Raw genomic sequence first — 24,726 nt, forward strand, 5'->3', positions numbered from 1 at the left:
AAAAAAAAAAAATAGGGGAGGGAGGAAATAAATCAAAGCAGTTTTATTCTGTGTCTTTCCTAGTAATGAAAATTTTAACCTCTGGTGAATCACTGTGACCTGTATCAAGAGCTTCCCAATTTAGCTTTGAGATTCTTTCAGATAATAAAAGCATTAATCCCTGCAACTTCCAGATCTTTCTAAATCTTCCGCAGAGAATATAATTTCCCTTTCAGCCCTGAAGAAGGAACAGTGCTATATATTGAGAACAGTAGAGAATGTTAATAGCCTCTTACAACATTGGGTCTTTTCATTTTCTCCTGCAGAAGGAAGGGGCGACCACAGACTCTCACTAGAGATTCCAACCACTCCTCGCTCAGCCACCTCAGCTGCCAGGAGCTTAGTGCCAGGCTGTACAGGAGGTGGGAGGTGGCTTGGGTACCAGTGATACAATGTTTACAAATTCATCATCCACCCATGCTAGGTGAGATGTTTATGAGACATGGCTGCCTTCGAGTCACCTGTGCTCCTGTAAATCAAAACAAGCAAACAACTCAGTACTTCAACAAGCTACTGAGTCCAAGCTACTGGACTTGGTCCAAACTACTGGAATTGGAATAATTTCTTTGGTCTTTTAGATCTCTCTCTCTCTCTCTCTCTCTCTCTCTCTCTCTCTCTGTATCTATCTATCTATCTATCTATCTATCTATCTATCTATATTTTTTATGAGACAGGGTTTTCTCTGTGTGGCCTTGGCTGTCCTGGAACTCTCTTTATAGATCAGGCTGACCTTGAATTCATAGAGATCCAACTATCTCTGCTTCCTGAGTGCCAGGATTCAAGGCTGTGCTATCACTGCCCAGCTGTTTTTTGTTTGTGTGTGTGTGTGTGTGTGTTTGTATAAAATATATTTTAATCAGATTCTTTCCCCTCACCAAACTCCACCTAGATACCCTACCACCACAAACACAAACAGCAGCTTTTGGATGGTAAAAATACTTCCTGATTGGCTTTTCCTTTGGGAGATAGGGCTGTTAAGGGATGCACAGCTGAGATAACTCTACAGATAGGCTCTAGCTGAGATGAGCTTTCTGAAGACAATCTCAATTTCACCTTTGAAAAGTATGGAATGAAGTTGGGCAGTGGCACACACCTTTAATCCCATCACTCGGGAGACAGAGGCAGGCAGATCTCTGTGAGTTTGAGGCCAGCCTGTGTAAGACCCCTGAAGCTGGGCCTCCGCTCAAGTCATGGGATGAGCTGGTCAGCACCCCAGTGACCCAAGAGAAAACCATACCTGATGCAAACTGCAAGAGGTTTTATGATCAGCTAGCTGAGTCTCTCCGCCTTGCAGGGCAGGGGAGTAACAGTAGTGGGCTTTTAACAGCTAGCTGAGGAATTGGGAGGAATTGGGAGGAGTTGGGAGGAGAGTTGGCTACAGCTCCTTTCTGGCGAGGGTGGGGAGTGAGCTGCAGCCTCCTCTCCGGTGTCTATCTCCATGTCCTTGTAGGTCTTCCTACAATTATCACATCTCTGGCTGTAAGGCACAGAAACCAAAAAGGCTTTTTGCTGGCTATAGAGAACAAAGAGCTTCTTTCTGGCTGTATTTTTAGAGATCAGGGAAAACAAGCTTGGGGGACGTCCAGGGGCTTTACCTTCCAGGGAGAAATGCTCTAAGTCAGGGTCCCACACCTGCTCTACAGAGTGAGTTCCAGGGCAGCCAATGCTACACAGAGAAACCTTGTCTCCAAAAGACATAAGAAAAATAATGGAGCGCACCATGCATTTCCGTGCTATCCTTTCGCAGGGGCCATGCTAACAATCCCTGTATCGTTCAGATGTTAGCATATCTGCTGCCAACACGAGCACATTTCTTTTATCTGTTGCCATCTTGTTTGGGGTGAAAAGTTGTTTCTGTGTATCTCTTCAGGAAAAAAGGGAAACCACACAACACCATTGTTTTCCTCAAAAGCAATTTTTCTTCTTAAGAACTAGGTTTATGGAAAAATCTGGAACTGAATTGGGAGCTCCCGCCTCCTCAGAGCGTCAATGATTATTGGTTGGCCCGATCCAAGGCAGTTTCTTTAAAGGCTGTGCTTTGGCAGCGTTCCCACCGAGAAAGAAGATTATTTCCTCGTCTATGTGTTCCCTTTGCCAGTATTTTGCTTGCCCTTGTCCTTATTTTGCGCCATTCCTTGATTACAGCTCAAAGACGACACCCTCTAGGCAATGCACTCTGCTCTTTCAAAACCACGGGTCCCTCTTCCACTGTACCATTTAGGTCAAACCCGGGAGCATAATTTCCTATCACGTATCTGCCAGACCGTAAATCAAGCACCACTAGGAGTGGAGATACCCATCACCAGCCCGGGTCTCCCAATGGAAGGACATGCTGGTCCAGGGGAGCATCGCCGGCAGAAGGGCAAAGGCACTGTGGGAGAGCCAGACAGCTCCTGGCACATTTTACATGGGATAGGGAAAGGGGGCTGCCTTAATTCAGGTCAGGAATCCCTAAGTACGCGGAAATCCCTCTGTGGGATGAGGCGGTCAGCATCCCACACGCTCGCGCCTCGTTGAGAGTCACGCAGCTTGCTGGTGTGCGGGGGGGGGGAGCGGCTCCTTACTCTCGCGGCCCGAGATGGACACAAAGTACTGATGGGATCGGTTGCTCCACGGAACACCAGAGCAACGGACAGGAAGTGAGCCTCCTATAGTGCGCCGCTCGTTTCCGGCCCGGCAGAACATCATCATTCATTTGCCTCCGGTTGTCTCCCGGGCGCCGCTTCCGAACCGGCGCGATGGGCAAGAAGGGAAAGAAGGAGAAGAAGGGCCGCGGCGCGGAGAAGACGGCGGCCAAGATGGAGAAGAAGGTGTCCAAGCGCTCGCGGAAGGAGGAGGTGAGCGGGGCCTGGAGCGGCGGGCGGGGAGCGGCGTGAGACCGCGGGCCGGAGACCCGGAGGCGGGGTTGCGCCCCGGGTCCCTGGGTGGCTTCGGGCCTGCGCCGAGCCCGTGCCCCCCGGCCTCTCCTCTCTCGGGTCCCTTTGCAGTCCCGAAACTCCTCGTTTACCCGGTCGCCCTCTCTTCCATGGAAGACCAGATCTGTCCTGTTCCGTTCCGCGTGCTTACCTTACTGTGGGCAGAGTGAAGCAACGTGGTGGGGCTTAGTAGAGGAGAAGTGAAGCTGGGTGACTCCTGCTTTGTCCAGGTCTGCGTTCCGGGAGTAAAGCCGTAACGGTCCTGCGCCTGTCCCCACTCACCAGCCCCCAGCCCTAAAAGGAGAGCAGATTTTCTTCCAGCAGCCTCAGGGAGTGAGCCACGAGTAGGAGTTTGGGGGTTGTGTCTGTTGGTTTTCGAGACAGGGTTTCTCTGTCCTGGAAGTCACTCTGTTGACCAGGCTGGCCTTGAACTGAGAGAACTCCCGCTGCTTCTACCTCCCGAGTGGAGTGCTGGAATTAAAGGCGTGCCACCATCAGTAGGATTTAGTAACCAGACAAGTCACTGGAACTGCGGTGTTTCAGGACAGTTGGTTGTGACCTTCACTCATATTCTTATAGGCATTGATTATCCCAGGACCTACAGGTGGATCTGTGCCGAACTTCAGGCTAAGCACCGTGCTTGCTGTTGTCTTAGGGCTTTCTGACCCAAGAAACTATGGAGGCAGCTTTGATGGCCACGTTTAGCTCAGTGGTCTGCCAGGCACAGGACTTCCTGGGCTCCCCTCCTCATAACCTTGGAAGAGGGAACCTCAATTGAGAAAATACCTCCATAAGATTGGCCTGTGGAAGCCGGGTGGTGGTGGCGCACGCCTTTAATCCCAGCACTTGGGAGGCAGAGACAGGCGGATTTCTGAGTTCGAGGCCAGCCTGGTCTGCAAAGTGAGTTCCAGGACAGCCAGAGCTATACAGAGAAACCCTGTCTCGAAAAACCAAAAAAAAAAAAAAAAAGATTGGCCTGTGGAGCTGGAGAGATGGCTCAGCTGTTAAGAGCATATGTTGCTCTTCCAGAGGATCCAGGTTTTATTCTGTGGACCCACCTGGGGGCTCACAGCTCTCTGGCCTTTGTGGGCACCAGGCACACATGCAGTCCACAGACACACATTCTGGCAAGACGCCTGCACACATGAAATAATTCATTCTAAAAAACCTGCTTCTAGGCAAATCTGTGGGGTAATTGTCCTGATTAGTGATTGGTATTGAAGATCTAACCCATATCTGGCAGGTGGCACTGGGTCGTTAAGAAAAAAGCTGAGCAAGCTACAGCAAACTAGCCAAGAAGCAGCTATCTGCCTTGGTCTCTGCTTCATCTCCTGCCCGCGGGGTTCCTGCTCTAACTTCCTTTCATGATGGAATGTAAGCTGTAAGATGAGATAAACCCTATCCTTCCCAGTTGCTTTTGATCACAGCAATAGAAAGCAAACTTGGACACCCTAGTAAACTCAGGGGAGTGGGCGCTGTGTGGGTGTGGGAAGGCTCGGTTTCAGTGCTGGCCAGGATGCTTGTTACCTTAGTGTCCAGGTCTGTGGTGACAGCTGGGACGTAGGGGCTGTCGAGTGATAGCCCGCAGGTCAGCACTGACCCTGTCATTTAGGCACTGGTCAAAAGGACTCAAGGCCTGTTCTCATGGAGCCCATATCTTAGCATGGGAATAGGAGCTGGAGACTAGTAAGCAAGAGGAATCCCAGGCATGGCTGTGTAGACAGCAAGGTAGGGTGTTGGCACAAACAGGTTGTCAGAGGGCAGTGTGGCCAGGTTGTAATCTCCTTCATAGAAAACCGTTGATTGATTGGCAGGAGAGGTGTGCATACATCTACACCTACAGAAAGCTGCCGCTGTCACATTGAGTATTTCCCGAATGTGTCAAAATCTCTTTGTTTTCAGATCCATGTTAGTACTCAGATGTGATTGGATCCTAGTCCAGTCAGTCCAATAGGACAAAAGCTGTCTGTGCCTTTGACTGAGACTGATTAGAAAGTCTCACATATAGCTGCTTTTGTATCCTTAGGAAGACCTGGAGGCCCTTATAGCCCATTTCCAGACCTTGGATGCCAAAAAGACCCAGGTCACAGAGACACCATGTCCTCCACCCTCCCCACGGTAAGTGGGCAAGCTTTGTTTCTCTTTTTTGGGTTGGGGTATTTGAGACAGGGTTTCTCTGTGTAGCCCTGGCTGTCCTGGAACTGTTCTCTGTAGACAAGGCTTGTGTGAGAATTCAGAGATCTGCCAGCCTCTGCCTCCCGGGTACTAGGATTAAAGGCATGCATCCTTTAAGACCAGAGTCTGCCAGGACTGGTCAGGAAAGCCCCACGTGTAGTTAGAGCTTGCATGTCGTCCTGCGTGCTCGTTCAGTTAGTTTTAGGGGAGTGTGCCTAGTTGCAGGGCTCCTCTGTGAGCATGAACGTGGTGTTGGGCTGGAGGTTGGTCCTGTACTCTGAGGTGGGTATAGGGAAAGGAATGGGAGTCTGCTTAGCCTGGTGTCATGTTCTCTGACATTGCTCCTTTGTGGCTTTGTCTTGCAGGTTAAATGCCTCCCTGTCAGCTCATCCTGAGAAAGATGAGCTGATCCTTTTCGGAGGTGAATATTTCAATGGCCAAAAAGTAAAGTATATGTTTTTCTTTTCTCCCAACCTTTCGGGGCTCATTTGAAGTAAATTTCTTAAGTTGCTGATATAAATGTGTCTTGTCACCCCCTCTTGCGCTCCCACATGCTAAGTGTCAAGCCTGAGATGAGGTGTGCATGGCTAGTCACCAGAATCCCCTAGGGACCCACCGCAGGGACTTGACTGCTGCAGGGGTCCTGGCCTCTCTTAGTCAGCAGAGTCTGGCTGTGTTGGGCCATACGTGCATGGCGTACTGTTGCTGGGTTGCTCTTGTTGAGCCCTGTGATGCTGGGCCTCATGCTAGGCGTGCGGTCTGTGACATTGTGCCCACAGGCCAGCCTTCAGAGCTGTTTGGAATATAGAACGTGTTAGTGAAATTGGAGTCTAGAAGGAAAGGAGCCGAAAGCGTGGGATTCTCCAGTGCCTACCACAAGCTCCAGTCATCTCACTGGACAGCTTGCTTTCTGTGTTTTCACACATTTAAAACTGGCTTAAGTTCAGAGAGTGACAGGAATGCTGTGCCTGTGCAGCAGAGGCTCTCAGGCCCTGAGGAGTAAGTCGGCACATTGAGACACGACCCCTGACTTGTGGGGTCTCCTGTGTCAGCACACTGGCACTCGGCTCCTGACTTGTAAGTCCTCTGTGAGCTGAGTGTAGAGTGGGGAAAGGACGCTGTGTGGCCATGCTGTTCACCACGTCAGAGTGTTGTTCTGTGGTGGCGCAGTGCTCTTTAAGGAACAGTGGTGTGTGAGGTGGAGCCCATCCATGGGCTGAGGTTAGAATTCTGGGCCCAGGTTAAGGTAGGCTGGGCTGAGGAGGAGGAGGTTTGGTGCCTGAGGCATGCACAGTGCATCTTCCAGTTAGCATTTTTACCTGGTCATAGGTTCATTGAGACTTAAGCCTGTGGCAAGTCCGGAGCATCTGTCATGTCCTCAAAGACAGTTTTCGGGCTTGCACATGGCCTGTCTGCACTGGTATGGGGCAGTTGACAAGCTTCCTGCAGAGCGTCCTCCCTGCTGCTGTCACCTGGCTGCCTGCCTGCCATCTGTGGCATTGATCCACTTCTTTCCTGCAGACCTTCATGTATAATGAACTCTACAGCTACAGTATCAGAAAGGACACCTGGACAAAAGTTGACATCCCTGGCCCACCTCCTAGGCGCTGTGCTCATCAGGTAAGGCCAGAACTGACTGCCGTAGTCATCTGCACATGGAAGGCTGTCAATTCTTTTTTAATTAATTAACTTATTTTTATTAATTTATTTATTTTTACTCTCCAGATTTATTCCCACCCCCGATCTACCCTCTGTTCCACATCCCACACCTCCTCCCCACCCTCCTGTCTCCAGGAGGATGTCCCCACCCCCACCCCACCTGACCTCTCAACTCCCTGAGGCCTTCAGTCTCTTGAGGGCTAGGTGCATCATCTCTGAATGAACACAGACCTGGGGGTCCTCGTATCAGCTGGTGTAAGCTGCCTGATTGGTGTTCTAGTATCTGAGAGATCTCAGGGGTCCAGGTTCATTGAGACTGCTGGTCCTCCTACAGTGTCGCCCTTCTCCTCAGCTTCTTTCAGTCTTCCCTAATTGAACAACAGGAGTCAGCTGTTCATTGGGTGCAAATATCCGCATCTGATTCTTTCAGCTGCTTGTTGGGTCTTTCAGAGGGCAGTCATGCTAGGTCCCTTTTTGTGAGCCCTCCATAGCCTCAGTAATAATGTCAGGCCTTGGGACCTCCCCTTGAGATGGATACCACTTTAGGTCTGTCACTGGACCTTCTTTTCCTCAGGCTCCTCTCCATTTCCATCCCTGTAATTCTTACAGGAACAATTATGGGTCAGAGTTGTAACTGTGGAACGGCAACCCCATCCCTCACTTGATGTCCTGTCTTTCTGCTGGAGGTGGGATCTATAAGTTCCCTCTCCCCCACTGTAGGGCATTTCATCTAAGGTCCTTTCTTTTGAATTCTGAGAGTCTCTCACCTCCCAGGTCTCTGGTGCATTCTGGAGGGTGCCCCCAACCTCCTATCTTCTGAGTTTGCCTGTTTCCATTCTTTCTGCTGGCCTTCAGGGCTTCAGTCCTTTTCCCCTCAAGGCTGTCATTTCACCTGGGTCTTTGAGATAGGATCTCTGTAGCTCAGGCTAGTTTTGAACTCACGGCATCCTCTTGCCTTAAGCCTCCTGTGTGATGGAATGAGAGGCTGGAGCTGCCATCCTGGGTTCTATATCTTCCCTGGACTCCTTCCTGAGTTTCAGAGCACTAGTCTGGAGGGACGGAGCCCCTGTTCTGAATGCTGTGCTGATTGAAGGCACCGCCTTGTGTTATGAATCAGTGTACAGTAGCACCTTTTTAGGTTAGAGCATCCGGTGTGCCCCGGGGCTGGGCTGGTGCTGAGCACAGCACAGTGCAGTGTTCAGACTGGGTCAGATGGTGCTGGTTGGTTTTGTCAGCTTGACATAAGCTAAAGTCACCTGCAGAGAGGAAACCTCCTTTGAGGAAGTGTCTCCGTGTTGGTCCTGGGCAGGTGGTCCTGTGTCCTGTAAGAAAGCAGGCTGAACAAGCCGTGGGGAGAGAGGCAGTAAGCAGCATCCCTCCATGGCTCCTGCTTCCATTCCTGACTCCAGGATCTCCAAGTCTGCTCTGTTTTAGCAGGACAAGATACAGGCTACAGGGCTCATGAAGGGTAAGGAAAGAGGAGTTGCAGTTGGTTGGAGTGACAGCTGGGTTTTCACCGGCCTCTGGGTGGCAGTGAGCTGTGGATGGAAACTCACTCACTGAGTGAGTGCCTGTGAAGAAGCACCCCTGGCCAGCAGCCCAGTCCTGCTTCTGCCTCCTCTGTGTGCTGCGCGCCCTCTGGTGCTGGGATGCAGCAGTGACTCACTTGGCCTTCCCCGTTGAGGTCTCTGTTTTGTGCCTGGTTCAGTTTTGAGGGTGTTTGGCTTGGGTAGAGCTTGGGTTCCTCTGTCAGCAGAAGGGTGAGGCTGACGTCAGAGACCTGGGTTGTCTTTATGTGTATATGCATGTAGTGTGTGTATGTGCACACACACAGTGCCCACGTGCTGGCTGGCTGTGTGGATGGATGGTCTCAGTTAGGCTTTTGGACACTTACTTTCCCTGTCATATAGTGACAAGGGAATGCCAACACCTGGGAGCGCATGGCCTTGGTGGGGCTCTCCTCCTTTGCACCTATGTGGGCTGTACCAGTTGATACCTGGTCATGTGGCCATGTTCTGGTTCTGACTGACCCCGAAGGAAGGGTGGTTGCCACCAGTTTACCTGTTGTTTCGGGAATTGCTGCTCATGTGCAGCAATGTGTGTGTTTTCAAGTGCTTTTCTGTTCTGTTTTGCTTTTGCTCTTTGCTTTTGGTTCATTTCCAACCAAGTGCAGCAGTGAGGGCCCAGGGGACGTGGCCTGTGGGATGCAGAGAGTGGGATCAGACAGTGATAGGGGAAGTGGCCTGTGGGATGGAGAGGGCAGGATCAGACAGTGACAGGGGAAGTGGCCTGTGGGTTACAGAGGAAATGATCAGACAATGACAGGGGCAGTGCATATAGCCAGTCCAGCCTGAGGACTCCTTTTCCTGTGAGTGGTTTGGGTTCTGCCTCCCTAGTGCTGGGATTAAAGGCGTGCACCACCACGCCCGGCCTGTGGCTTATTTCTAATGTGTGCAGACTTAAAAAGCCTCTGGGCACTGTTTGTCTAGATGGTGAGTGGGAAGTACACACACCTTGGGTTTGGTTTCATTGTGCCCTTTGCACACAAGCTCAGCTTTCTCATGTGTATGGCCAAGCGCATGTCATGGTACATGGAGGAGTCAGAGGACAGCTCTTGGAAGTTAGTTCTCCCTCTCACTGTGGGTTCCAGGATGGCACTCAGCCATCGGGTATGCGCAGTAAGCCCTCTTACCCTCTGGGCCCTCTTACTGGCCCTGTTTCTGTTGGTGCCGGGCAACTGGGATCACTAAGTGACCAAGCTCTTCTATATTCACACCTTGGTCTACATAGTGAGTTCCAGGTTGACTAGGACTGTGTAGTGTGACCCACTGAGACGTGAAGGTGAGCCACCTCTCAGCAGTGCCAGAAACTCCCCGAGAGATGGGAGGTAGAGAGTCCCTTGGGGTTAAACAGCTCAGCACTAAATCCCAAGCGGGGAACTGCCTCCTCAGGTGGTTTTTTGTGTTGTTTTTCATTTTTTTCCAGTGTGGAGTATATTGATGTTTTTCCTATTTTTGGATAAACAAAAGACTGCCCTCTCTTCTGCCCCTGACTTACATAATGGTGGAGTGTATATTGCCAGGGGTGGAGGAGTGTATATGTATTTTTAAATTTTAATTTATATTTTGTGTGCATTGGTGTTTTGCCAGCATGTATGTCTCTGTGAGGATGTCAGCTCCCTGGAACTGGAGTTACAGTTGTGAGCTGCCATGAGTGTGCTGGGAATTGAACCTGGGTCTTCTGGAAGAGAAGCCCGTGCTTTTAACTGCTGAGCCATCTCTAGCCCAGTATATGTGTTTTTTTTTTAACTTAAAAAAATTTTTTATATCATTTATTGTGTGTGTATGTGTTTACTTTTTACTTATGTTTTTGTTTGTTTTTTTGAGATAGAGTTTTTGGGGGTAGCCCTCGCTGTCCTGGAACCTAGCTGTCTGTAGGCCAGGGTGGTTTCAAACTCAAAAAGACCTGCCTGCCTCTTTCTCCCAAGTGCTGGGATTAAAGGCGTGTGCCACCACTGCCTGGAGAGCGTGCATGCATGTATATGCATGTGTTTATCAGGTCTAGAGGTCTGAGGAAGCTTTTGAAGGGTCAGTTCTCTCCTTTGAGCACGTGGCTTCCAGAGATTGAGCTCAGCCATCGGGTTGGAGGTGAGCACCTCTCCTGCTGAGCCCCTTCCCTGCGTGTTCCTTTCCCAGTACTTCCAGTACTTGATGGCTTCCTCTGTTGCACTCTTCCTAGCTCCTCTGAGGCTCACCTCTTCAGGATTCTTCTCCCCAGAGGCAGTTGGAGCTGCAGACCCCTCTAGATACGACTGCAGCTCCCTGCATACTCCATTCTTGGGGCTTTGTGAGTTTAGATCTTTGGAGTCTAGAGGGTTCTGATGGATTCAGATGGTATTTGACCTGCGGATTACAGAACTAAGCAGTTATTTATCCTATAAATACTTGGAAAATTTTGTCCAGATACCTTTTTGTAAGGAAGGAAGTCTTCATGATTCAGACTATGGGAGGGTTACTGTGTAGCCGCTTATGATCTCTCGGTGAAAATGTGTTCTCAAGATGCATTGCCTGAAGTGAATGGCATTCAGTTCTTCCATGAACTCACTGTTGTGGAGTTTCCTGCCTGTGCTCAGTGTACCTCTTCCTTCTTGGGGCTCAGGTTTATATGACGGGGCCTACCCAACCTCCTTAGTGCTTACTTAAATGTACCTTCTTTAAGAACTGTGTTGTGGGGCTGGAGATGGCTCAGTGGTTAAGAACACCTTGATCTCGCTCTGGTCCTGGCAAGAGTCTCAGGCCTGAGGAAAGAGCCTGAAAGATCCTGACAGAATGTAAAAGGTCACAGAAGCCCTGAAATTGGCAAAATTGATTTCATTGTTAGTAGAAGTAGCTTCACTGATTTAGAAAAATAGAGGTGCACAATGCTCTGGCCGCTCCTCCAACCTGTGTGTCTGCCAATGTTCTGACCGTTCCCTGAACCCAGGTGTGTGCCCACTGCTGCACCTCCCTGCCAGGTGTTTGTGATATTGGTTGCTGGGAAAGAGTCGGGAAATCTCCCCAGCAACCACAGTCGGGGCCAATCCGGAGTGCTGCACCTTCATTAGACTCTTTCCTTGTTTCCCTCCCATACCCATTTCTTGAGGAATCAATCATTTTAGAATAGACATTGTTTAGATCTGGAAATCCCCTACTCCCCCCCCCACCTTGTCCTTTCCCCCCTAAGGGCCTATAAAAACTGGGTCCTCTTTCCCCTCGAGGTCGACTCCTCTACCCCTGCGTGGGATATGAGTTGTCCCCAGAGCTCTGGCTTTCCCCAAATAATGCCTCATGTGGTTTGCATCAAGCTTGGTCTGTCCTGAGTTCTTGGGTGTCCGCTATTGTCCTGAGGCCTGAGCGAGGGGCTCCTCTCGGAGTCTTTCAAGCCCGGGGCTAAGTAGTGGCAGGTTGGTTCTTTGCTTTTCTGAGGCAGTCTCACTATGGAGCCTTGGGTCTTGAACCCACAGAGATGGATCAGCCTGCCTCTGCTTCCCAAGCTTTGGGTTAAGGGTGTGAAGCACTGTCCTGTCACTGGGTTACCCATTCTCTGCAGTGTTAGCACAGTCGTGGGGCTCTGCACCTGTAGCAGGGAGCCCATCCCATGGCAATCCCTGCTGAACAGCGGTGGAAGCGTCAGCTTGAGTTTTGATTCTCTGGGCTGAGGGGCTGGTGTAGCATTATTCTGCTTGCCATGCGTCCTCGGGCTGAACTGGTTGAGACCGTGGACACTTGTGCAGAGGGAACCCAGGGCAGGCCTTCCTTCACGGCTCCTGTCAGCCCTTTCCGGTCTTATGTCTTGTCTGTGCTGCTGTATGTGACACATGCCAGGTTAGAGGAGTCTGCTCTTCACAGTTTGGGAGGCAAGTAGCATCTTAGTGCTCTGTAGGGTGTGGTCGCTGGTAGAGGATCAGAAGCTTAGAGTAATCCTTCGATACATAATTAGGTTGAGGCTAGCCTGGGCTACATGAGGCTTTGTTTTTATTTATTTATTTTTTTAATTATCTTTAATCTTTTCTCACACTCCAGTTGCTATCCCCGTCCCATTCAGCTCTCCAACAGTTCCTCATCCCATTCCTTCCCCCACTGATCTTCAAGAGGATGTCCCCACCCTACCCCCTACACCCACCAGACCTCCCCATTCCCTGAGGCCCCAAGTCTCTCAAGGGCTAGGTGCTTCCTCTCACTGAGGCCAGACCAGGTCGTCCTCCACTGTGTATGTGTCGGGGGCCTCTTTAGCTCTTTGGAAATAAGTTTGGGATGTTCCACGAACTCTTGATGCTGTGTTCATGCTCCTTCGTGAGGTACTTTTAGATGAGTGGTAGATGCTTGGTGCCTAGGAGTGGGTTCAGTGGACTGAAACAGGTTGGGGAATTGGGGCTCTTGTTGCACACTTGTGAGGACCTGAATTAGGATCCCAGTATCCATGTAAAAACATAGGTGTGGTTGCACACATACCTGTAACCCTAATGTTGGCAGGGGTGGAGACAGGAAGATCACTGGAGCTCGCCACACTAACCTAGCAACAGGTTCAGTGAAAGACCTTGTCTTAAGGAGAGTAAGAGAGGAGGTGCTAGAACAGGCCACTCAGCATCCTCAGCATCCAGACACAGGCATGTGCAGCCCCATGATACATGTACATATCTCATATACATATACATGTGCACAGAGCTCACTCAGCTGCATACATTCCCATACATGTCCATATACACATACATTCACATTTATGCCTTAGACACTACATACGTGTATACACCTCATATACTCACACGTGTGCATACAGTCTATACACTCATACACACCTCACACAGGTATATATGTCTTGCATACCTTACACTCCTGTACATATACTTTACACAGTTGCGTATGCTGTACATATCATGTACACAGACATTTTTACCTCACACTCTCCCAAGTGCATACAATTCTTCCTGGACAGTACGTTGTCTGAATGTAAGTAGATGTTTATCTTGCAGTTTAGGGAAACATGGATGTGTTGGGTCTTTGAGTATAATTAATATGCCTAGGGAAGTTTGTTCTAGAAGCTTCCCCTTGGAGGCAAGAGACAGTAGTGGCTGAGGGAGTCCCTGAGATTCTAGGTGGATGGTGTTGATGCTGCTGTGGTCATGCTGGGGCCAGCTGTGCTGTCTTGGGGGGCTCACCTAATCTGTTTTTTTTTTCTTTTAACAGGCTGTGGTGGTACCCCAGGGTGGTGGGCAGCTGTGGGTCTTCGGTGGGGAGTTTGCATCTCCCGACGGTGAGCAGTTCTACCATTACAAGGACCTCTGGGTCCTGCACTTGGCCACCAAGACCTGGGAACAGATTCGGTAAGATTCTGGACACGAGCCTGGGTCCTGGCCTCAGCTTGTGTTCCTGATTAGGTTTGAGTTATGGGCAGGGCAAGGAGTGGGTAGGGTACTGTCCTGTGTGCTGGGAAGAGCTTTGGTGGAGGCATTGTTTGGGGTGGTGAGCAATGAGCAGTGTTGGCCTGAGTCACCCTGTCATAGCTGCTGCAAGTAGAGCTGAACATGATAGAGACCTGTTGTGTTAGGACCAGGGTGGCCCTTAGTCAGAGAACGGGGCAACCTTCATGGGTCTCAGGAAGCCTGGCTTAGGGTGCTGGGGCTTGAGTCCACCTCTGCTGCGTGCCACCACTGTGTCTCTGTTACGGTATCTGCATGAGAATCGCTGTGCAGAGGAGCCTGGCAGACTGGCTGATTGCCAGCAGACTTTCTGACTTCATCTTCTTTGGGTGCCACTGAGTCCTGCGCCAAGCACAGTGTAAAGGTGCTGTCCTTTCTGCTGATAAACCTCTAAGCCAGCGTTGGAACAGGGGCCAGAGTCTCCTGGCCTTTATTTTTTTATTTATTTATTTATTTTCGAGACAGGGTTTCTCTATGCAGCCCTGGCTGTCCTGGAACTCACTCTGTAGACCAGGCTGGCCTTGAACTCAGAACTCTGCCAGCCTCTGCCTCCCAAGGGCTGGGATTAAAGGCGTGCGCCACCCCTGCCCAGCACTCTCCTGGCCTTTATTTATGTATGCAGTGGTCTGTCTGTCTGTCTGTATTCCTTGCACACTGAAAGAAGGCACCAGATCCCATTATAGGTGGTTGTGAGCCACCACGTGGTTGCTGGGATTTGAACTCAAGACCTCTGGAAGAGCAGTCAGCGTTCTTAACGCTGAGCCATCTCTCCAACAAAGTAGCAAAGTAGATTGTATTTTTAGTGTGTGATTTCTGCCTCTAAAACTCTTGAATTTCCAAATAAACAGTGCTCTTCTCTGAGGCTCAAAATTATGTAACAAAGCAGCCTGTAGGGCAGCTCCATAAAGCTTTCATTCCTCCACCTTTTCTGTTGGAGACAGAGTCTCACCATGTAGCCCTGGCTGGCTGAGAACTAGCTGGCTTGTAGAGAGTCCCAGTCAGGAAAGCCCAGGAGATTTCCGGTCACTTGGCTCCATGTCAGGTCACGTGAGACGCCTGTGTGCCCTGACCTGCTCCCTCTGTCCTCATCTAGTAGATTCTGTCTGAATGTGTTTTTCCCTGTACATTGGCTTTGAGAGACCAGCAGTGCTCATTATGTGAACAGGGTCCTTTTCTCTTGACTCTGCACGCTGAGAGTCTGCACATCGCCACGTCCCACCGCAGGCACGGGTTCGAACTACTGTTCAGCATGGGTTTGTGCTCGCTGGCTCTAGCCTGGCTGGCAAGCAGATTCTTGTTCCATAGCCAAGTGGCACTGCCCAGCAGCCCCAGAGAGACTCGTTGCTGTATCTGGGCGAGTGTGGCGACTCTAGTCTCTGCTTCTCTGCGTTAGTGTATGTTTCTGTAGCTGTTGACAGTCAGCAGACATCCATGCACATGAAGCCACTTCAGCTGCTCGCTTTCAGGAGGATAAGCGTCATGGTCACAGGAGCCTGTCAGTGCATCAGTGCTGGGGACACAGCAGTGCTCAGGGCCATTTGGAGAGTCCTTCAGGCTCCGGCTTGAGTGAGAGCTGCACACAGTGCCTGATTTACATAGAGTTGGCCTGGTTCTGGTTTGGCAGTGTAGATTCTGTGTGCATACCTGTGAGTCATAAAGAAGGTACACAGACTCCAAGGCCAGACCTCACTCCCCTGCAGTGGAGGGTAAGCAGAGGGCTGGACTGGTCTCCTCCTCCTCTTTAAGCAGGACTCAGCTGCGGCCTGTGGTCACCAGGCCATGTGCAGTGACGCCCTTCCCGCCCCATGGCTGGTAGCTGGTGCTGGTTAACATCTTTCCCTGTATTTGAAACCCAATCAGAAAATGAAGAGGTTGGAACACCGATAGGAGGAGAGTCAGAGCCTGCAAGGACAACAGAAACCATATTCCTGTTGGGTATGTGTCCAGCCTGGGGAGGCCTGAGGCCATGCCCAGGAGAACCCTCTTGATAGTTTGTTGTTGCTTGTTGCAGTCTGTTTCTGTTTTGATTTTCTGAGACAGTCTTTCACTCTCTAGGCCAGACTGGCTTTGCATTCACAGCAGTCCTGCCTCAGCTCCTGAGTTTCATGCCCACTGCAATAGCTTTATAGTAGCTCTTATTATAGAGTGACTTATGTAAAGCTATATTATCCTTTAAACAGTGCGAGATTTGTACTCAGTAAGTAAAGTGCCTGACACCTGTGTTAGGGTTTTTAAAGAAACTGCTGATAGATTGAGTCTTTATATAAGAACAGGATTTATTAGACAGGCTTAGTCTGTGGTCCAGCTATTCCAACAATGGCTGTTTCCTGATGGAAAGTGTTAATAGTTGGTTGGTCTATAAGGCTGGATGTCTCAGATGGTCTTCAGCCTATGGTAAACCATAAGCAGCAGGCTTGAATACCAGTAAAGGAATGAATTTGCCAGTGAGAGTGACGGTGACCAGGCAGAAAGCAAAAGCTTCCTTCTTCCATGTCCTTTTGTCTAGGCTGCCACCAGAAGGTATAGCCCAAATTTAGTTGGGTCTTTCCCTTTCACATGATCCAAAATAAGAAAAATCCCTGACAGGTGTACTCACCAGCGTGGGTTTTAGTTAATTCCAAGTGGTCAAGTTGACAACCAGGAACAGTCGTCACACTGCCAGGCCTGAGAACCTTGACTACTGACCCCCTACACTCATACAAAGCCAGGCACAGTGGCACACACTAGCCTGAACACTATGGGGAGGATGTGGGGGAGGCGACAGGTCCAAGACCAGCTGAGGTAGTTAATCAGTGGGAGACCGGCTCAGTAGATGAGTAGAGAGAGATTGAGGAATTTCCCAGTGTCGACCTGTTTTCCACTTATGCACAGAAAGACTTAAGAGCGCACACATGTAACACCCCGCCCATATACATAATCATAAAGAAACTATATGATTGAGTGTTCTTAGTGCATTTACGTGGACATTGCAATATGCAGGGTCAGTCTGAAGGATTTCTAGGCCCTAAAAAGAAACCGCTCCACTCCTCAGCCGCCCAGTCCCCAGTTCGTCTCAGTTTGCCTCTTGTGGCTGCCAGGAGAAGTCTGAAACTCTGGCCTTCGGTGTCTGTCCCTCAGCATGAGCTTTTCAAGTTCGCCATGTTGTAGTGTGTGCAGTGTTTAATTCCACAGACCAGTGATCCATCGTCTGTTGGTAGGCATTGGGGTTTCTATATTTTCATATGCAATAATGCTTACTTCAGTAGATAATCAAGAAAAATTAGTGTAAAAGTGTGTGTGGTTAGCCAGGTGTGGTGGCGCACGCCTTTAATTCCAGCACTTGGGAGGTAGAGGCAAGCAGATCTTTGTAAGTCAGAGTTCAGAGCCCACCTGGTCTACAAAGTGAGTCCCAGGACTGTTAAACAGAGAAACCCTGCTTTAAGAAAAGCCAAGAAAGGTGTCTGTTCTATGATAGACCTTGTGACCTCGAGCCCGGAGTTCCAGTGGCATTCAGTCATTTGCTAAGCCTGCATGGCCTTGGCCAGTAGGTGCTGTGTAGTGTTGCAGTATAATCATGACAGAACTCAGAGCACCAGTGTTGAGTGCTTGGCTGCTCTCTCTTTGAGCTGCACTGGGGTCTGATGCATGGACATCCTCTGTGTCTAGCTCACAGCAGTCGGCCGGGGCTGGGGTTGGGGATGTTGGCTGGCAGCACTCCCTGTGGGAATGCCATTCTGTGCACAGCCCAGAAGAGCTAGAGCTTGGCGCCCACACCATTGCGTGTGTCTTTGTGCTATACATAGGCTTCTGCATGAGTGGGGCAGGCTAATTTTTTTAACTCCATATTTAGGATTGACGGCAATTGAAAACCCTATTGGAGATTGGAATATAAATGGGCTCTTGGGAGAGTAGCTGTTTTTCTAGAGGGGAACGTGGAACCTTTTTATAGCCCCTTCCCTTTTTTTAGTTACAAAATAGTGGTATTTCACTGCTGCTGCCACAAGTGCGTGGAGCCTTGGCATCTGGCTCAGCCAGAGGGTGACCTGTGGGGTTCCTGGTGAGGAAGCCGTTGGGAGGCTGGCCTGTGCCTCCATGGTTCTGGGGACATATAGCCAGCTTGTTGCCAGGGCCCTTGACTTCTGTCATTGGGTGGTGGGGGAATGCCCCATCTCCTCTGTGTCTGTTCTAGAGTAATTGGGTGTCTGGGGTGTGTGTGCTGCTTCAGTCGGACAGTGAGCACCTTCTCCAGACTCCACATGCCAGTGTGTCCGCAGCTCTCCCTGGGAGCTTGCCTCTGACCACAGCACTCAGTTCTGTCTTGAGCTTGTGCTTGTGAGAACACAGCTGTGCTGTCTCCTCACCCTGGGGTGTGGCCTGCTTCCCAAGAAGGCCTTTGCCCGTGTGCACGGCAAGGCCCTCTGCAGCGTGAGCCAGGAAGCCTGCGTGTGTACAACGCTCTGCTTCAGACTGGCTCTTTTGAGCCTGGGAATTGGTGTCTGCTGGTTTTAATCATGAATACTGGCGCTAGAACATGCTTACGAACTTAGAAGGAATAGAAAGCTGGGAGAAGGCAAAACCATTGGTTGTCAAATTGTGCACCCTCGTTCTAGTGAGATTTTCTGTGCGGGGGTTATAAGTAAGGGTGAGGGAGACCTGACTGAAGCTGCCGTCCGGCTAGAGTGGAAGATGTAAGGTAAGACTACACTAAAGGTGCCTGAAGCTCCCGTCTCCAGGATGTGTGTCTAGAGAAGGTATTGATGGCCTCTGCCTGACCTGTGACAAGTGCCATCCTGAGTAGCAGCAGCAGGGAGGTTGGTGATGTGAAGGCCTGTGGAGCACTGAGAAGTCCTCATTCTGGATTGAGCCAGGGTAGCTAGCACCCTTGTGATGTGCCTTGAGTGCTGCATCTGAACGTTCATGAATAGTGGCTTCGGGGCAGGAGCCTTCCAGTGTTGAGATTCTCTGTGTGTGTGTGTTTGGTGGGAGCCTTGAGGCAAGAGTTTCTTTCTGTCTGTAACAGAATACTGACTATCCTGGACTAGCTTTGTAGGCCAGGCTGGCCGGGAACTCACTGCTACCCCTGCTGCCTCCAGAGTGCTGAGATTGAAGGCGTGTGCCCCCTTACCTTACCCGACCTTTTTTTTTCTTTGTAAGTTGTATTTTATTTGTTGTGTGTGGGGTGAGAGACTGTAGATGTGGAAGCCAGAAGAGGGCGTCAGATCCTCAGGATGCATGGCTGTGAGCTACCCAGTGTGTGCTCCAAACGGACCCCGGAATTTCTAGGAGAGCAACAAGTGCTTTTAACTTCTGGAAAATCTCTAGCCCGAAGCCTTGGGGATTTTTACATAAAACCCTGTTTGTAGAATTTTTACATCCCCCCTTGGGAGCAGTGGGAGGAACTGGAGAGAATACTGCACAGTGGGGCTGGGGCACTGATTCCCCAGTAGGAGGAGAGGCTCTCTTAAAGAGCAGGCTACCATGAACCTGCTATCCACACTGTGGCCTTCCTCTGGCAGCCAGCACTTCTTCACCGTGGCAGGTGCTCCTCCCTCCTCCCTCCCCCCTCCCCCCCTCCCCTCAGCTCCTCTCTGTCCACTGGGGAAAGCTTGAGGAGTGCAGAAGGCGGGGCGCTGTGCAGCTCAGAGCCTTACAGCGTTTACAGCCTGCGTTGTCTTCTATGCTTAGGAAGTCTTAGGCTGACTCTTTCTAAGCAATGTTATCTGCTAGAATGTAGTAGAATTTCCACTTAAGCCTGTAGCTGGGGAAGTTTATATTCTTGTTCTTGCGTGCATGCGTTCGTGTGTGTGTGTGTGTGTGTGTGTGTGTGTGTGTGTGTGTGAGATTGGAGATGTGGGGAGGTAATATGTGTGTGGAGGCCAGAGGTCAGTATTTGCAGTATTTGGTGTCTTCGTTAATGCTCTCCATCATAGCTTTGAGACAATCTCTCTCTCAATCAACCTGGCACTCACCAGTTGGCAAGGTGCCTGACCAGATAGCCCAGGACCCGCCTATCTCCATCCCAGCGTTGGAAGCCCAGGGGCACACTGCCATCTGAGCGGGGTTTTTTTTTTTTAACTTATTAAAGGTTTGTTTATTTATTTATTGTATGTGAGTGCACTGTCGCTGTCTTCATACACAGTAGAATAGGGCATCAGAATCCATTACAGATGGTTGTGAGCCACCATGTGGTTACTGGGATTTGAACTCCGGACCTTTGGAAGAACAGTCAGTGATCTTAACCACTGAGCCATCTCTCCAGCCCCTTGTTTTTTGTTTTTAACCAGTGCTCCTTTAAAATACATATAAAGAAACAACAATAATAACACACTTATGATTCATCTGTAATCATATTATTATTATGAGCTATGTTACTATGTGTCCTAGGTGTGCCTTGAACTCACAGAGATCTAATTCTGTCTCCCCAGTACTGGCATCAAAGCTGTAGGCCACCACACCTAGCTTTTTAGAATTTTTTTTGTTTGTTTTTGTTTTTCAAGACAGGGTTTCTCTGTGTAGCCCTGGCTGTCCTGGAACTCACTTTGTAGACCAGGCTGGCCTCAAACTCAGAAATCCACCTGCCTCTGCCTCCCAAGTGCTGGGATTAAAGGCGTGCGCCACCACTGCCCAGCAGAATTTTTTTTTTTAAAGATTTATTCATTTTGTTTCTATGAGTACACTGTAGCTGTCTCCAAACACACCAGAAGAGGGCATCGGATTCCATTACAGATGGCTGTAAGCCACCATGTGGTTGCTGGGGATTGAACTCAGGACCTCTAGAAGAGCAGTCCGTGCTCTTAACTGCTGAGTCATCTCTCCAGTCCTACAATATATTTTATTAGTATACTTTGAAGTTTGACAGAATCCAATTTTTATATTTTACCTAAAAAACATTTATTCCAAGTCAGAGATTCTGCTATTCAGGAAGCCTTTTTTTTTTTCTGTCTGGGACTTGAACCCAGGGTCTTATACATGTTTGGGAGACACTCTTGCTCCCTCCTGAAGTCCTGTAGCACTGGCCTGGACCGTCAGGCTGATTCCAGTCATTTGAGGAGATAATGAAGGGAACCTTACTAAGTTCATTGAAAATGGAAATCAAGGGCTGAGGGTACGGTTCAGTGGTCAATGGTGCTGGCTGCTTCCAGAGGAACAGGGTTCAGTTCCCAGCACCCACATGGCAGCTCACAGCTGTTGTAACTCCAGTTCCGGGATCTGATGGCTTGTAAGTATACCTGGCACCCACATGGGACACATGGCACACAAGTATGTGTGAGCTAGACCCCACACACATAAAATACATACAAATGAATGGATAAAACTTAAAACACACACACACACACACACAGAAGTACCTAATGTAATGTGTTTTTATTCCTCTTTCCTCTTCATTTTAGATCAGCAGGGGGTCCTTCAGGTCGAAGCGGGCATCGGATGGTGGCCTGGAAGCGACAGCTAATTCTTTTTGGTGGCTTCCATGAAAGTGCAAGGTTAGTACAGTAGATTGGTTAGTATTCCTGTGGAGCTGGAGCAGAGGGTAGAGGCCCACGAGCAAGCGGTCTGATCACGAGTGGAGACGCTGTTGCTCACTCCCTAGGTGTGGCAGCCGCAGTGACAGACAGCCACGTGAAATAGTGAGGAAACCGTGGATCTGTCCTTACATTACGTCATCAGCTACTGTGCACAAGGTTGTGGGTGGAGCCAGCACAGCCCTTCCCTCTTACAGACCTGCAGATCGCCGGTCACCATTTCACGGTGGGGTTTTCCAGGGGGCTGGGGAGTGGCAGTTATTTAAAATTAGAACCTTTTGCAAAACTTATTTAAGATTCTTTAGTGGGTGGAGAGCTGGCTCACTAGGGGAGAGTGCTTGCTGCTCCCCCAGAGGACCTGAGCTCAGCTTCCAGCACCCGAGTCTGAGAGCTCAAAACAGTGTGTCCTGTGCACCCACACAAACCTATCACACAAATAAGCCTTTTTAAAGTATAAACCCATTTGGGAAGCAGACAGACAAAATGACAGTCCCATACTGAATGCAGTCACCATCTGTATTAAATTAGCTTGACTTTTAAATGCCAGCGTTCGGAGTTTTCCTTGAGAAAGTGTTTGAACTGAAAGTCGCAGTTTGAAGCCTGCGCACACTGGAAGGTAGTAAGTCTTCAGGAGCCTGCAGGCGCCCCGCCCATTCTCCGTGTGCTTGCTGAGCGACTTGTGGGTTTGAGGGGCAGCCGTCGGTCAGGTCCCCTGGATTTCCTGGCATTTCTCCAGGGCAGAAGAGGCCAATGATCAGCTCTCACTCTGCAGCCTTCAGGGCTCACAGTGGCCTTCAGACCTGTAGCGTGGACTATTCAGATGCACTGTGTGGAGCAATGGTTGTCCCAACCTGCACGTGTTCCCCTGTGGGCATTTAGCTCTTCACAGCTGCAGGGCAGTGGCTCTTCTGTGACAGCCACTCCACAATACCAAGCCTCCTCTCATGGCCTCTGTGCTGAGTACTTTGGTACCTGAATCTCTGGCTCCAAGCAGAGCTAGTGTTATGTGGAAACTTCCTATCATGCTTGGGTGGGGGTGGGAAGGCTTTGTTACTCTCCTTTGGCTGTATGGGATGCTCTGCCCAATTCTTTCCAAACTCGGCTCCAGTCCAGTCATGTGATCATTTAGATTCACTGTCTGTCTTAAGGTCTCAGAGTAGCTGAATTTCATGTCCCTGTTAAGATGGTAGTTGTCACTGGGTGGGAAATGGATGAGTTTCATGGTAAGCTCTCCTGTGTCTGGCTGCTGTGGCTTTTCATCTTTTTGTAAATGCAGGATCTACAAGCCCTTGGATGGGGTTACTTGAAGCACATAACTGGGTGAAATACAAGTTTGCCTTCCTGCTTTCCCTACCATCTGTGGTCCTTTTCTCCTCCCAGGGACTACATCTACTACAGTGATGTGTACACCTTCAGCCTCGACACCTTCCAGTGGAGCAAGCTGTCCCCATCAGGCCCGGGGCCCACGCCCAGGTCAGGCTGCCTGATGGCTGTCACTCCCCAGGGCAGCATAGCCATCTATGGAGGTTACTCAAAGCAGGTAAGGGTGCTGGAAGCTGAGCTCAGGTGCTGGGAATGAAAGGAGCTTCTTCTGCCTGCTGCTCCTCAGTGTGTCCTCGGAGGCTTTCTCTGAGCTGTGCGCTGCAGTTTGCTGACATGGCTCTGCTCCTCTTTAAAACACAGGGTTTGTTTTGTTTTAGTTTGGTTTTTGAGGCCGAGTTTCCCTGTGCAGCACTGCCTGTCCTACACTCACTTTACAGACCAGGCTGGACTCGAAATCAGAGATCAGCCTTTGCCTCCTGAGTTCTGGGATTAAAGTTAAGTGCCACTACCGCCTGGCCAGAGAAGGGTTTGCGTGCGTGCGTGCGTGTGTGTGTGTGTGTGTGTGTGTGTGTGTGTATGTATAGGTCAGGCATTGACGTCAGGTGCCTTCCTTACTTGCTCTTTGCCACACTGTTTGGAGCAGGCCTCTCCTGGCACGTGCTTGCCTGTGGCTGTGGGTCTGACATCTCCCAGCACTGGGGCCACAGATACAGCCTGACAAGCCTGGCTTTGCACGTGTAGGGAATGGCTCGCCAGCCTCCCATGGTCGCTGCTGTGAACAGTGTATTTATCCTGTAGCCGTTGTAACGTCGGTATCTGCAGGCAACTGTAGCAGTGTTCCCATGCCAGGGCTTGGGAGTCCCTCTGGCTTAAGGAGCTGCAGACGGTGGCTACCCACTTGCCCTGCTCCTCACTGTGTGTTGCAAGTCCTGATATCACCATGAATCAGAGATAGAGTGCTTTCTCATTTTTTTCTTTAAAATCCTTTATGATCCAAAAATTCTTGAATACATAGTTAACCTGAATTTTTTTTTTTTTTTTTTTTTTTTTTTTTTTTTTTGGTTTTTCGAGACAGGGTTTCTCTGTGTAGCCCTGGCTGTCCTGGAACTCACTTTGTAGACCAGGCTGGCCTCGAACTCAGAAATCCACCTGCCTCTGCCTCCCAAGTGCTGGGATTAAAGGCGTGCGCCACCACCGCCCGGCTAACCTGAATTTTTAAGTGAACGCCTGCATGTCCCAGAGAGTCTGCCGTTCCTGTTTTAGCTTAGTTGTATGATCATGTGTTCACACACGTGCAGGGATATCCCTGAATGTGTGAGTGAGTGTGTCTACATGTGCATTCGTGTGGGAGGGTGGGAGGGAGGTGGAGGTCAGTGTTGATTGTCACATGCATGTCACCTGCAGCCAGCGTTGTCACTCATAGTGTGACTCTTCTCCCCTTCAGGCCCCACGCGGTCCTTTCTGCCTCGTTAGCTCCTACACTCCACAACCTCAGCTTACTGCTCGGATGACTTCATACCTGTCTTCACTGAGTCGAGATTATATCCAACCCAGCTCTCCCAGACATCTCCCAGCATGCCCCACAGCCTTACTGCACTTCAGTCTGTGGTTTATAACTCTAGAGTCCAACTAGCACAGCCCGCCAGAATGGTGATAAGCCTGGTTGGCTTGATCTCATGCAGGGCTGTGCACGGGAGCACAGCTGCTCTGTCTTTCACGAGTGTAAGGCTGCATCGTGTCCTAAGGCAACTTTCCCAGCACTCCTCCCCATGTCCCAGAGCAGCCCTTATATTCTGCCACCTCTTCAGTGAGGCTCCCTGAGCCCGAGTGTGTGGGGGCTGGGCTCAGTGTTGCACTTAAGGCAGAGCACTCAGCAGGTACTTGTAAGCTATTTGTCCAGTTGTGAGTCTCCGTGTTTACTGCTGCCCACTGCACGGGGCAGGGTGGTGGTGGGGGGGAGGAGACTGACTGACTGACTTCTGTTACCAAGGTAGAGGGCAGCACTAATCTGTGGGTAGAAACAAGTATTTAGCAAAACAGCAGTAGAGGTTTCTACCCTAGGGCCTATGACCCCTCAGCCATTGACTGCACCAGGCCTCAGATGTGGTCGGTGGTCAGTGGACACATGGTGTCTGCATGGTCGGTGTTAGAGCATTCG

At 50.0% G+C, this 24,726-nt stretch overlaps 1 protein-coding gene and 1 non-coding gene across 3 annotated transcripts in view; one reads left to right on the top strand and one right to left on the bottom strand.

Moving 5' to 3' along the window:
- Positions 1-1,741: 1,741 nt before the first annotated feature.
- Positions 1,742-1,848, bottom strand: LOC115031888 (U6 spliceosomal RNA). The gene has a single exon (XR_003837520.1). It is a non-coding gene; the product is annotated as a U6 spliceosomal RNA (small nuclear RNA).
- An 860-nt stretch (positions 1,849-2,708) lies between these two features.
- The window catches only part of Klhdc4 (kelch domain containing 4), a 31,211-nt gene continuing 9,193 nt past the window's right edge, over positions 2,709-24,726 (top strand). Inside the window, exons 1-7 of one of the 2 annotated variants that reach the window (XM_021170062.2) lie at positions 2,709-2,876; positions 4,981-5,072; positions 5,495-5,573; positions 6,651-6,749; positions 13,511-13,647; positions 21,114-21,206; positions 22,626-22,785. In XM_021170062.2, the coding sequence (XP_021025721.1) occupies positions 2,778-2,876; positions 4,981-5,072; positions 5,495-5,573; positions 6,651-6,749; positions 13,511-13,647; positions 21,114-21,206; positions 22,626-22,785 (759 nt within the window). In that variant the 5' untranslated portion in view covers positions 2,709-2,777. The remainder of the gene's footprint in view (positions 2,877-4,980; positions 5,073-5,494; positions 5,574-6,650; positions 6,750-13,510; positions 13,648-21,113; positions 21,207-22,625; positions 22,786-24,726) is intronic. The other variant, XM_021170063.3, reaches the window with a different exon arrangement.

This window comes from Mus caroli, unplaced genomic scaffold, assembly GCF_978045245.1.
Source record: "Mus caroli unplaced genomic scaffold, Mus_caroli_1 scaffold_10, whole genome shotgun sequence".
Taxonomy (NCBI): Eukaryota; Metazoa; Chordata; class Mammalia; order Rodentia; family Muridae; genus Mus; species Mus caroli.